Source organism: Ciconia boyciana, chromosome 9 (genome assembly GCF_034638445.1).
Source record: "Ciconia boyciana chromosome 9, ASM3463844v1, whole genome shotgun sequence".
NCBI classification, from domain to species: Eukaryota; Metazoa; Chordata; class Aves; order Ciconiiformes; family Ciconiidae; genus Ciconia; species Ciconia boyciana.
In genome coordinates this window covers 17,654,978-17,669,191 of record NC_132942.1, presented here as the reverse complement: position 1 = coordinate 17,669,191, position 14,214 = coordinate 17,654,978, and the positions used below count along the sequence as shown (strand labels likewise).

At 43.1% G+C, this 14,214-nt stretch overlaps 1 protein-coding gene across 2 annotated transcripts in view; it reads left to right on the top strand.

Annotated features, from left to right (window-relative positions):
• SLIT3 (slit guidance ligand 3) overlaps positions 1–14,214 on the top strand; it is a 538,149-nt gene that overhangs the window by 324,297 nt on the left and 199,638 nt on the right. For both annotated transcript variants that reach the window (XM_072873643.1, XM_072873644.1), the window contains 2 exons: positions 1,528–1,599; positions 6,705–6,868. In XM_072873643.1, the coding sequence (XP_072729744.1) occupies positions 1,528–1,599; positions 6,705–6,868 (236 nt within the window). The remainder of the gene's footprint in view (positions 1–1,527; positions 1,600–6,704; positions 6,869–14,214) is intronic.

Here is a 14,214-nt window from a genome sequence, read left to right as displayed (position 1 = left end):
AAATACCAGCTATGATCCTAGTAACAAAGTGGTCACGTTCTGTCCTGCTGGGATGCAGTGCAGCAGCAACACAAACACACCGCTGCCAGTGTCAGAGCCTGCTCCCACACCTCTCCTGAGTGTGCCTGCGCGTAGCCATGTTACTCTGCAACCTCCTGGCTTTGCCAGTATGTGTATGTGTCTTCCCGTGTACCAGAAAAACAGTCTTAATAGGGTATAACCTAATTTAGTGTTAATCTGCTGATGTTGTAGATGATGGTTTTGTGATGGGATTTCTAGGCAGAATGGTAAAAATGTTTTTAAACTGGCAGATGACCAAGAGGGCTAGTTAACTTCTGCAAAACTCTTCAAGAGCTTTTGATTAAATGTCCTATGTAAATACGTAACATTGGAACAACTAAATAGTTCAGGGACGGGTAATGTGCTTTTAGGTTGCTTCAGCAGGTATTTTCTTCAACACATACACAAATTTATGAAAGCACTATCTTCTACCAAAGTGATCCTGTGGAGTGCTGTGCCCCTTGTACAAAGCAGAGGTTGCTCCATGCCGTGGTGTTGTGGGCACCACACGTTTCAAATAGGCAGCTGGAGCCAGCAGCAGGACTGGCCACGCTGGGACGTGGAGTCATCACTGGCCCCATCAATTCTCATGACAAACTGGGCTACTGTATTTGCAGATTTGGTGCACTTGGAGCATGGTAATTATGCCCTGTTGGAGTGCTTTCCATTTCCTGTGCCATCTTGATAAACTTTATAGCTTCTAATTTGCTAGAGAGTCATTGATATAATTAGGAGCTACATAAATGGGAGCAGCACACTCAGCTGATGATAATCGAGTCAGTTCATTTTTCATAAGAAGCACTAAGGGGGTCCCTACCAGCAGCTGAGATCATTTTCTCTTTAAGCTCTGCTTTGATAGAGCAGCAGAAATCCTTACATGTCTGGGTCATGACATGTTTTATTACGATCCATTCCAATACCCATATATTTTTTCGTAAGGAAACCAAAGAAAGGGTACCCATCCATCTATGTGTTTTCAAAAGGGCAATTTGAGCTGTCTGTCCATGTAAGCTGTCTGTGGTAACAAGCCTGTGAGAGTCAACAGCTCTTTCTTTGTGTGAGAGTGACCGCTTTAAGTGCAAAGCTTTCATATTGCGGTGTGTGAGTTTGATATTCCTCCACTCAAGTTGTGCCAGGTTTTCAAACAAAGTGGCGGCTTAACCAAAAAGTCTAGATCCATTCCAGTAGTCGATAAAAACTCATCTCCTGTACTCCTTGGTACTCAGACATGGTAAATAGTAACCTTCATCCATTCTTATGCAGCTGTTGGTTGCCCTAACAATATGTTTCATGTTATGTCACAAATTGTCTGAGGTATCGGTCAGCATGTCTTACTGCTCACAGCCTGGCAGATTTATTACCAAACATTTTAGCAGCTTGTTTCTGTAAATAGTGTGTTGGTGAAGAAATGTAAATAATTGATCAATCTATCATTCTCTTTTCTCTCTTTTTTTTTTCTCCTAACAGTACTCTCAACAATAACAACATCACCCGCATTCCTGTTACCAGTTTCAATCACATGCCAAAGATCAGGACTCTGTGAGTAATATCTTCGAATATAATAATAATAATAATAGTGATGGTGTAAGCCAACTCTTTGGATATTTGTCATCTTGTGATAATCTTATTTCAGTCTCTTCCCGATGTGAACAATTCACCCTACTCTCTTGAGGAAGATGGTCACTGAACAAGCCTGACCCTGTGAGGGCCATGGTGGGCAGGGCAGGGCCTTGCAGCTGGGCCTGTCCCACAGGGACCCCCACAGCGGGGCAGCCTCAGGCACTTCTGTGGGGATGGCGACAGCTGAGGCCAGGCCGGGATCAGCCTATGGGTGGGGACCAGCTCAAAGGGGGCCCATGGCCAGGCAGGGGGGGCTGGAGCAGGGCTGGAGACCCGCACTGCTATGGCGGTGCTGGGGCAGGGGCTGAGAGCCCTGGGCTGGGCTGTATTGGAGTCCTGGGCCACAGCAGGGCTGGGGGAGCCCTACGAGCCCCTGGTGAGGCCAGGCGGGGCTGTGAAGACAGCTGGTGTCCTCAGAGCCCTGGCACTGAGTTCACTGGATTTACCCAGGGTTAAGTAAGATTCAGTTTTATTAAGATTTTGATTTTACCCAGAAATGAAACTGGCATATTTTCCCATGGGAAGATCCATAATGTGAAATGTGTTCCAAGCTGGAATATCATAAAAATTGTGAAAACTGCTCTGATGGATCAAGTTATTTAATTTTGTTAATATCCTGTGTTTAAATCCTATTTCTTCGTTTCAAATTCAGAATACTAATTTCTGAAACAAGAAATTTTTTAGACAACTTGAAAAAAGCTTCTTTTCCAGATACTTTCTGAAACAAAATGTCACTGATTCTGATGCATTTTTTATAAAAGCTTCTCTTACGTCAAATCCATTTTTCTATAGCTGGGCATCATTCCACTGGAAAAGCTCTGATCAGCTTTAGTAGACCAAAATACAAAGACCGTGAAATTAGACTGTGTGCTTTTGTATAATTTAGCCATAACCTACAAAAAACATTTTCTTTAAATAAATTATTCCTTTAAATTCCTTTAGGGAATACACAACTTCAAGAAAACTCATATTTAAACAAGGTGTCTCTGTTTTTTCCTCCAAAATCTCAAACTCAACCAAGATGTGTTTAGTCCTAAAAGCAAAGAAGGAGAAATAGCAGCTAGCCTGAAAATTTTCTATGGCACTGAAAAAATAAAATGCTTCAAGGATGCTACATATGCCTGTGTTAAATTACATTAAATAAGTTAGCAGAACTGAAGAAAAATGGCTCTTACTCATGTCAATCTATGTAAGATAACCTCTGATTTAAATTTACATTCTTCATTAAATGGTGACATTCATAGATCTTAATGTAAGTAATTAAATGGAAATTAGATGTTTGTCTTTTAGAAGAGAATGGATAAAGATAAGGGTGTAGGGTTAAGGTTCCTGGAGTTTTGCCTTTTCTCATTCAGTCACAGTGGTCCAGAGAATTTGCCTGGCTTCTTCAGATCAGTCAGTCTTGTCTGTTACCAGAGCTCAGTGCCTTCTGCCATTTTCCTTTTAGTTTAATTTCGGAGATGGCTTTGTATATAGCTCCCTGGAGACATACACTGACTAATCCCCCTCTGCTGTAATTAAGGGGGAAAAAAAAAAGGGAAAAAAAAAAAAAAAGGGAAGGAAGTCATAAATAGGATTTATAAAGGGAAGCTTTTATATTGAATTCTGAGAGCCACATTTTATAGAACATGAATGCTGACCCACTCTAAAAGGATTTGCTGGAAATTTAATTTACGATCTATGGCTAAAAGGGCACCTTTGCAAACTTGCATCGTATTCATTCACCTCATGTTCTGTAAAGGTAGTTTCATCAATATCAAGTGGCATGTTTCAGTCTCCAAAGACTGCCAAATAACACGCAGTACCCTTCTTAGCAGTTCAATATAGGAATTAAAAAATCCGGCATAGACAGGTGGAAATACAGTAAAATGGTTTAGTTTTCTATATTTCCTTCCATCTGTTTCAACAGAGGCAGAAAAGTCATCAAAATAGCAATTAATATAAGATAAATACAGGAATCAAATAGTATTTCATAATTTCTTCTGCTGCTCCTTCATATTAAAAATTCTTCCTCTATCCCCAAGTCATCTTAGCACTTTTCACAATTAATACTTTATTCACTAGAATTATTCATAAAACAAGTTTGCGTAGCTACATATTACTCAATATTTTCTGAACATCTTCTGTTCAGAATTTAGGCTAATACTGTTTTGATTTAACCAAGTTTTGTGTAAATTGATAGTAATACCCTAACAGTTAATGTACGCCTGAGCACATGTAAAACTGATCAGTTTTTGTTCACTTATGTAAAGTATTTATATAAAGATATTATTTTGGGGGAAAAGTTAATGTTCTCTCTACTTTCCTGAGCTTTATTTCACTTGATAACCTGTTTCTCCTGCATTAATATACAACCTCAATGAACAGTTTGCACGAAAGGAGAAACTGTCTGAGGCATAATGACTGAATAAGATCTACTATTTAATCTCTTGGTTGTTGATGCAAATTCAGTCCTAATGGATCATGAATGATGTTCATTATACTTTGGTGAAGTTTGTACACCTTCTCAAATAGCTTCACACTTAGATGTGCTTTTTTTCAGAAGCTCTTGTAGGGAATCCCTGGTCTGAATGTTACTTAAGTAGGGACAAGCCCTTTTTCCCATCCAGCTGAGGCCTGCTGCGGCGTGGATAGTCTTTTTCCTATGTGTCTCTTTCACACGCTAGTGAGATCCATTAGCAGGACTTTTGGGGCTGCTTGTGCCGCATCTGCATCTGCTGTGATAGCTCTGTGGATAAATAGCTTTTTCCTCATGGCTCTCAAAACAATCTGCTCATTTAAGAAGAACAGAGAAGGAAAAATAAAGAGCATATTCAACTTGAACGTGATGTCTCGGGGGAGGGGGAAGAGAACAGTGCTAGTAAGATTTGAAACTCTTGAAGAATTCTTAAAAAAAATCAGCTCTTCTGTGCTAACCTTTTTTATTTAACTGTCTTCTGTTGCTAAGTTTCATTGATCTTTTAGCCTTGATTGGAAGTGACAGGAATTAGTTTTTATTGATCTGCTTTCCTTTGCTTGAAACAGCTTTATTTATGTCAAAGCATGTCCCCCATACCTATTTGCTTAATGGTAAGTGTCCTGTCGTCTCTGCATGTGTGAGTGACTGCTGAGATAGGTAATTGCATAATTTCTTTTAATTTTTTTATTTACGGGTAAACTGAAAATGTACCAAACCACTTCAGTGCTTTTCATTGTTCACAGGAAAACTTGAACAAATGACAAGGTAGGGCTCTGCTGAGGCAGGCAAGCTGGCAAAGAGGTTACAGTTTGCACTACTAAAATGGGAAAACCCAGAAACCAGTTATACGAGTTTAGTGAGAAAAAAACCAACTCACAGAAGTGCAAAGCTGCCCCTTTTTGTGAAATTGTGGTTTTATTACTCCTGCCTGCCTACATCCATACAGGGGATGCAGGGAATGGGCATGGGATGAGCTCTGTTTCAGTTCCTGAAGGAAGATGATTCTGAATATAGTTGTTGACTGCTGTGGTGGGAAGGGATAATACTTCGAGGATTTAAATGAAATGCTTACTCTCTAAGTTAAAACAAAGTCTTACTTAGGATGATTTCTGGCTAGATGATATTTGTTCTCTTTTATTTGTAAATGAATTTATCTGTTCTTTCAATCAACAAAAAGTGTTCCAGGCAGATTAATGGTTCATAATAACAAAACATTTTAGTAGAAATCTAACTTAACCGCAGTGTCAATTAAATAGCTTCATAATCCCTAAAAAAAAGGTCTTCTAGCCATCCTTCTAGAACAATTACGTTTTACAGTGCTCCCAGGAGAGTAACGTCTTCCATCTCTACAGGATAAAATCTCAGTTCCAGATTTGTGGTTTTTTGCTGTGACTGCCCACCCCAGACATACAAATCTGGGGACTGTCAGCCTGGGCGCCACTGCTGACCTGCACTGCTGCTGTGCAATATAAAGATCTCACAGACAGACAGTTAATTTCTTTAGTGGATGGACAAGGCTAAATCCTGTGCACACCAATTGTGTGGGTTTTTTTAAATGTAATGCCTGTAATATTAGTGAATGATGCTTTGTCTAACCATTTCTGACAGGATTTTCAATCTGTTTTATCATTTCAGCTTTGGTATAACACTGCAAATGCATGACTCATTACAAGGAATGAAATAATTAATGTCTTGGGCTTTTGTTTTGACCTAAAGTTTGGTAGCTATTAAAATTACCGGATTTGCTCCCTGAACACATCATCATTTTGCAGACTTCCCCCCACAGTGTGATAATGCTCCTGCAAGTCTCTAGTGCCAGGCATGAAGCAGGCTGGGAAGGGAGCTGTTTGTCTAGATCTTCCATTACAGAGAACGGCCCCAGTATTGCTGTGTGTCAGGACCCTGTTGTGGTCCCCTTCTTCATCATGAGTTGAGAATTCCTGTCTAGAACTTGCATACTTGCATTAAATTGCCACAGTAAAAAGAGGATTAGTGAATTTGTACAGGCAACACAGGAACATACAAAGTATCAATAGCCTCTGGCGTGTGGGGTTCTGTCTGTCTGTCTGACCCCCCCCCCCCCCCTGTCTGTCGTCCCCCTTGTCTCACCCCTCCCCCCAAAGAAGAGGGAAGAATCACCTATCATCCTGTTTTTCAGCCTGGTCCTCGTGTTTGTACAAGCCATCCTTTGAATTCACTCAAAGATATCACATTCGTGCAGTTACTTACGATGTGAAATCACAGGCAAAGTGATTAGTTGGAGGAATCTTAAATTCTGCACGTTCTTTTCTCTGTAATGGCCAGCTCATGATTACCTGTAGGCAGGTAATTATTTAACTTCATTCTTCCAAGACATTATAAATAATAGCACTAATTTATATGTGGACATTTGTATATTATATGGCAATGTAGACAGTCAAGACCTGACTCAGCTGTAACCAATAACCTGCAATGATCCTACTTAAATTGTAGTGAAGAGCCAGACAGACTTGTACTTGATTGCTCTGGTTTGTGTCTTCTGTTAAAAAAATTACTAATTACTTTAGGGTTGTTCTGTCTTTTGTAGGCGGCTTCACTCCAACTTCCTGCACTGCGACTGCCACCTGGCTTGGCTGTCTGACTGGCTGCGGCAGAGGCGCACTATCGGGCAGTTCACCTTCTGTTTGGCACCCGTAAACCTGCGGGGTTTTCTTGTGGCGGAGGTTCAGAAGAAGGACTTTGTCTGCTCTGGTAATGATGCCAATTATTCATTTATCTATCAGCTGGTGGTTTTATATTGATAGTCACATAAAAACAGTGAGTGGAAAATTATGATGTTGTGTTTGAATGCCATTCTGTAGCAGTCCTGTTTGTTTTTATCATTGCTAAACTGTATGGGAGTAGATCAAATTGTTAATTTTTTCAGCTTTATAAGAATTATTGGATTCCAGTTAACATTTCAGTTCTCAAATTATTTTTTCTACTTTAGCATTGCCAATGATATAAACATAAGAAATCAATTAAGTGTGGATAATTTGGTATTTCTCAAGGGAAGAGCTCTACAGCTGACTGGAATACGAAAGAAAGGAAATAGAAAATGCTAATCTGAGTCTGTTGATAAATGATTGGACTATAGAACATGAGGAGCAGATTTATCCCAGGGACTGAAACAGGATTCTTATGGAGCCAGTGCATTTTGCTGTTCTACAAGTTTCCACATTGATAAATGAGGCTGATGATACATGGCCAACTCACAAACCATGCGTCTATATGTTGGGCCTATTCATCAAGTCTCTGGAACTGCACTTGGCTTTTTTGTGATAGAAATGCATTTTCTTAAAAGAAGAAGAAAAAGAAAGAAAGAAAGAGAGAAAAATAGAAAAATTGGAAAAAAAAATCTCTGAATTTGGCTGAAAGGAAGAGGTCTGGCACAGGAGAGGCATGGCAGTGTGTATGCTGTGAAAAAAAAAAAAGGAAGATACCAGACACAAGTTTGGAGATGGTTTTGCAGACCAAAGGGTAAGTAACACAGGGAGCTTGTTATGAAGTGGATGTGAGTCCCAATCTTGATAGACTGTGAGTCTTGTTGTATTGTGTTCTTTATCTCTCACAGCCTGTGAGCCCTAAAGCTTTATCCTCTTGGTACATGGGTTGACTGATGGAAATACAGTAAAAGTGCTCGTGCTAGAAATGTTTATAGGAATGCCTTTTTTCTATAGTTGCATTTACATGTGACAAAGAAAGAGAGAAACGGTTGTACTTAGAGGAGAAGGGTTTGATTCCCTTAACTATATCATGGATGGTAAATTAATGTCCAGCCCTGGAGGTTTGCAGGAAGTGTTATGAGTACATGGAAAATGAAGTTGTGCACCAGTGATTTTTGTGACATGATTTTCAAGAGTGCTGAGCAGCTTCTATGTAGTTGTGGAGATTTGATGATGCCCAGAATATCTGATAAATTACATCGGAAGTTTAACTAAAAGAAAAGTTTAGAAATCTAAAAGAAATGGATAAATGAATTAAGCTATCAGCAGAATCTAATTTTACCAAAGAGGTAACCACAGCATTTTTTTCTTATGAAATGAAGTTTCACATAGGGCATGAGTTCAGCTATTTGGATTTATGATATAGTGAACTGAAGGAAAAAGAGCTGTTTAAATAAGGAGAAGAGATAATAATTGCTGAATGAGAAATGTAACGTGGACAGAACTCATCTAAACGGAGTTTTCTTTGCAGAATATCACTTCCAAAAGAGAAAAGGTTTTTAACAGTTGCCTGTTGGACCAAGAACATGTAAGAGAACTCTCAAGATTGGCCTGCCTTTTTTTAAAACATAAATTAATAAAAATTAAAGGAAAGAAGCTTCCAGTGAGACAGTCCATCAACTGTATCCCCTAACCTTCATTTCGGAAATGAAATATACTGAAAAAGAAATGCATTTGAAGAGCTCATTTTAGTGGAGGATTTAGCAGAGAACTCGGCTTAGTACGTGCTAGTTCAACAAAAACCTACATGGACAGCTAGTTTAAAGAGGATATAAATCTTCCCTGCTCCTTATTACAGTTCTTATTCCTGATTTTACAGCATAATTTGTTCATGTTTGAAGTCAAACTAGGACAGGAGGTGAATAGTGAACTGAACTTGTCCCTCTGCAAAGGAATTTTATACAATATAGAATCACAGAATGCTTTGGATTGGAAGGGACCTTTACAGGTCATCTAGTCCAACCCCCCTGCAAGAGCAGGCACATCTTTAACTAGATCAGGTTGCTCAGAGCCCCATCCAACCTGACCTCAAATGTTTCCAGGGATGGGGCCTCCACTACCTTTCTGGGCAACCTGTTCCAGTGCCTCACCACACTCATTGTAAAAAATTTCTTTCTTAAATCCAGTCTAAATCTGCTCTCCCTTAGTTTAAAACCATTGTTCCTTGTCCTGTCACAACAGGCCTTGCTAAAAAGTCTGTCCCTGTCTTTCCTATAGGTACTGGAAGGCTGCTATAAGGTCTCCCCGCAGCCTTCTCTTCTCCAGGCTGAACAACCCCAACTCTCTCAGCCTGTCCTTGTAGGAGAGGTGCTCCAGCCCTCGGATCATTTTCATAGCCCTCCTCTGGACCTGCTCCAACAGCTCCATGTCCTTCTTGTGCTGAGGGCTCCAGAGCTGGACGCAGTACTCCAGGTGAGGTCTCACCAGAGCAGAGTAGGGGGGCAGAATCTCCTCCCTCGACCTGCTGGCCACGCTTCTTTTGATGCAGCCCAGGATACGGTTGGCCTTCTGGGCTGTGAGTGCACATTGTTGGCTCATGCCCAGCTTTTTGTCCATCAGTACCCCCAAGTCCTTTTCTGCAGGGCTGCTCTTGATCACATCGTCCCCCAGCCTGTATTGAAACCAAGGATTGCCTTGACCCAGGTGTAGGACCCTGCACTTGGCCATGTTGAACCTCATGAGGTTCACATGGGCCCACTTCTCCAGCTTGTCCAGGTCCCTCTGGATGATATCCCATCCTTCTGGCGTGTCAACTGCACCACTCAGCTTGGTGTCATCTGCAAACTTGCTGAGGGTGCACTCGATCTCGCTGTCAGTGTCATTGATGAAAATATTGAACAGCACTGGTCCCTGTACGGACCCCTGAGGGACACCTCTTGTCACTGATCTCCATCTGGACATTGAGCCATTGAGCGCTACCCTCTGGATGCGACCATCCAACCAATTCCTTATCCACTGAACAGTCCACCCATCAAATCCGTATCTCTCCACTTTAGAGAGAAGGATGTTGTGGGGGACCGTGTCAAAGGCTTTACAGAAGTCCAGATAGATGACATCCATTGTTTTTTCCCTTGTCCACTGATGTGGTAACTCCCTTGTAGAAAGCCACTAGGTTGGTCAGGCAGGACTTGCCCTTGGTGAAGCCATGTTGGCTGTCTTGAATCACCTCCCTGTCCTCCATGTGGTCTAGCATAGCTTCTAGGAGGATCTGTTCCATGATCTTCCCAGGCACAAAGGTGAGGCTGACGGGTCGGTAGTTCCCAGGGTCATCCTTTCTACCCTTTTTAAAGATGGGCACAATGTTTCCTTTCTTCCAGTCACCAGGGACTTCACCTGACTGCCATGACTTTTCAAATATCATGGAGAGTGGCTTGGCAGCTACATCAGCCAATTCCCTCAGGACTCTGGGATGCATCTCATCAGGTCCCGTAGACTTATATATGTTCAGGTTCCTCAGGTGGTCACGAACCTGATCTTCCCTTACAGTGGGAGGGGCTTTACCCCCCTGGTCCCCAACATGTTGACTCAGGAGGGGTGAGGATAGCGGTTGCCAGAGAAGGCTGAAGCAAAAAAGTTGTTGAGTACCTCAGCCTTCTCCTTGTCTGTTGATACTAGGTCACCACTCTTGTTCATCAGTGGAAGTATGCTTTCTTTAACTTTCCTTTTCTGGTTGATGTACCTGTAGAAGCCCTTCTTGTTATTCTTTGCATCCCTTGCCAAGTTCAGCTCCAGCTGCACCTTGGCCTTCCTGACCCCATCCCTACACAAGCGGGCAGCATCCCTATACTCTTCCCAGGTTACCCGTCCCTGCTTCCACTGCCTGTGCAGTTCCCTCTTGTTCTGTAGTTTGACCAGCATGTCTCAACTCAGCCATGCCGGTCTCTTCCCTTCCTTGCCTGATTTCCTACATCTGGGGACTGAGAGCTCTTGCGCTTTATGGAGAGCATCCTTAAAGATCTGCCAGCTCTGTTCTGCTCCCCTGTCCCTGAGGACCATTTCCCAGGGGGTCCGACCAACTAACTCCTTGAAGAGCTGGAATTTTGCTTTCCTAAAATTTAGGGTCCTGACTATACTCCTCACCTGTCCCATATCCCTCAGGACTGTGAACTCCACCAATGCGTGATCACTGCAGCCTAGGCTGCCTCCAATCTTGATGTCACTGATGAGCTCACTTGCATTGGTGACCATCAGGTCCAGTATTGCATCCCCTCGGGTAGGGGTGTCTATTACCTGGGTTAAGAAGTTATCTTCTGGGAGACTTCTGCACTCCAGGAGTCTCCTGGATTGCCTACAGCTTGCCGTGCTACTTTTCCAGCAGATGTCAGGGTGGTTGAAGTCCCCCAGTAGGACAAGAGCTTGCGAGCGTGAAGCCTCCTGTAGCTGGAAGAAGAAGGCTTCATCAGTAGGCTCTCCCTGATCAGGCGGCCTGTAGTAGACACCAACCACAAGGTTCCCTTTGTTGCCTTGGTCTCTAATTCTTACCCCTAAGCTTTCAACCTGTTCATGGCTATTCTTCAGGGATAACTCTTCACACTCTATCCATTTCTTGATATAGAGGTTAACACCTTCGCCCCTTCTTCCCCGCCTGTCCCTTCTGAATAGCCTGTAGCCATCAATAGCCACACTCCAGTCATGGGACTTGTCCCATCAGGTTTCAGTAATGGCAAGCAGGTCATAGCTTTCTAGCAGCACGGTAGCTTCCAACTCCTCCTGTTTGTTGCCCATGCTGCATGCATTTGTGTAGAGACACTTCATCTGGGCTGTCGGCCATGTCACCTTCCTAGTGGAACACCCCTTGTTTCCCTTAAGGTGTTCCACAGACGTTTCCTTGTTGGCTTCTACTACCTCAGGAGCCACCAGCTCATCTCTGCAAGACTTTGATTGTGGTGCAGTGTCCCCAGCACACCCCTGGGCAACAGGTTGAGGGCCCATACTAGCACCCCATCCCTCTAACCATTGCGTGTCCTCCCGCGGCTTGCCACAGGCAAGCCTGATATGTTCTCCCTCCCCCTTCACATCTCGTTTAAAGGCCTGTCAATGAGCCCCACAAGCTCCTGGGCAAAGACCCTCTTTCCCCTTTGAGAAAGGTAGCTCCCATTTGACACCATCAAGCCTGGTGCCGTGTAGGCCACCCCATTGTCAAAAAACCCAAAACTGTGATGTTAACACCAGCCACGGAGCCATGTATTAATAGACTGGGTCCGCCTGTTCCTTCCAGTGTCACTGCTCACAACTGGAAGGAGGGAGGAAAAAATCACCTGTGCCCCAGATTCCCTCACTAAAGCCCTGAAGTCTCTTTTAATCTCCCTTGGGCCACGTACTGCAACTTCATCACCTCCCACGTAGAAGAGCAGTAATGGGTAGTATTTGGAGGGCTGTACCAGGCTAGGAAGTTTCCTAGTGATATCTCTAACCCGGGCTCCTGGGAGGCAGCAGATTTCCATATGAGAAGGGTCTGCCCGACATATTGGACCCTCTGTTCCCCTCAGCAGGGAGTCTCCTACAACTATGACGCGTCTTTTCTTCCTTGTGGAGGTTGTAGGAATATGGGGGCTATGTCTTTCTGGTCTTGGCCGCTCCTCTGGTGTAGATGGATTGACATCCTCATTGTCCACTGACTGGTCCTCCACCTCTAGAGCCTTATATCTATTGTGCAGAGGCACCTGGGGAGGTGTGGTGGGCAAGGAGGGCGTTCACTTGCTGCCCTGTTTGCGGACTTGCTTCCACTCGCTGCTTCCGCTTAAGTCCCTGCCTACATCCTGGTGGGGGGAGGATACTGAATCCCTTTGATGAGGGGCTTTTTCCGGTAGCTGTCTCTGTTCATGTTTCTGGGAGGTCAGAGTGCGGTTCCACCAGTCTATCTCTTGCTCAGACACCCTGATGCTCCTTTAAGCTTACATGAATCACTGTAACTAGCCTGAAGCTGGCAGTGAAAGCCACCTTTGCATCACAGTTATGAAGAGCTGAAATAAATACAATGTAGCGAACTACTCGTTTAAGTATAGGCTCAGTATTTCAAGCACTTGTGTTTTTATGGCAGTGGGAATCTCATCACAGCAAAAGAAAACCCACCTTTTCCTCCACTGTAAAATGGGCTTCATCAGAGCATTCCAGTTCAAAACTTGTGCTGTTGCATGCTTCAAAGCAGAAAGGGTAGAATCAAATAATTTGGGGAAAGAAGAAAAACATACTTGAAAAACTGACTTGTGGTTATTCTTTGAACCCTATGCAAAAATATTTTCTTTTATAATTTTATGAAAAATGTTCCTTTGGAAACAAATTTTGAACGCTACATACCAAGTAATAGTGTAAGCTGGAAAAGAAAAAGTGAAACACTGATAGAGAAGTGCTATAACTGGAACCCGAATTGCTTGATTCCTTCTGGACACTATGCTAGCAGTCCTGTACAGTGACGTTTACAAGCATTAGGTGCAAAGTCTCTCAAGATTATGTTGCTGAAGTCAGAGTTATGTGCAGGTATATCTGTCTAAACTGAGTCATACCTGTGTAAACTGAGAGTCAGTCTTTCAAAAATGTTGCTCAGCTTGTGCACATAAATTATAAAAATGCTAATTCAAATGGCACTTGTAGGGAAATTGTGAGCAGCAGAAAAGATATTCCAGGTTTCACTTGTTCATGCCCATGAGCATTTGGCTCAGAACTGTAGGTAACTGTGTAGGATTAAGTAGTGAGCAGTTGCCTGGAGGTAGGTTTGCAAATATGTCTAACTGGATTTGTGTTACTGAGGAGGCAGGGGAAAGGTTGGGACTAGGTGGCCCCTCACCATTAGGGGAGAGTGCTGCATACTGCTGGCAGTCCTGTCACCCACCAGAGCCTTCTGGCTGGCTTCTTTAGCAAGCTGTCCCCTCCTCGCAGGAGAGTCTCTCCTCCAGAGCCATCCCTGACAGAGCAGCCTTCCTGGGCCTTTGCCTTAAAGCCATCTGTTCCCAAAGAAATCTCCAAATGGACTCTTCCTCCTGCACAACCGCTTGTTGAGCTCTGGGATGTGTTTGGTGAGACAGTCTCCTACAAGACAGTATGTTGTAGAAGGGGAAATTGTGTGGCACCAGAGGATGAGTGCCCCTGTTGATGCACTGCACATAGATAGCATGATGTATTTCTCCTTTCTCTCCACCATAACCTTGCAATTCACTGCCATGTTGCCGTGACAAGAGAAAACAGTACACTAAGCAAAGACTTAATGTCACTTGAAATACTATCTGCACTCTGATCCTTGGGAACTGTTTATTTTTATATTCCCTTAGCTAGCAGAGAAGCATCTGGGGGTGCTGGCTTATGCTCAGTACCTCCTAGAGCCTTCCAGTCTGTTTG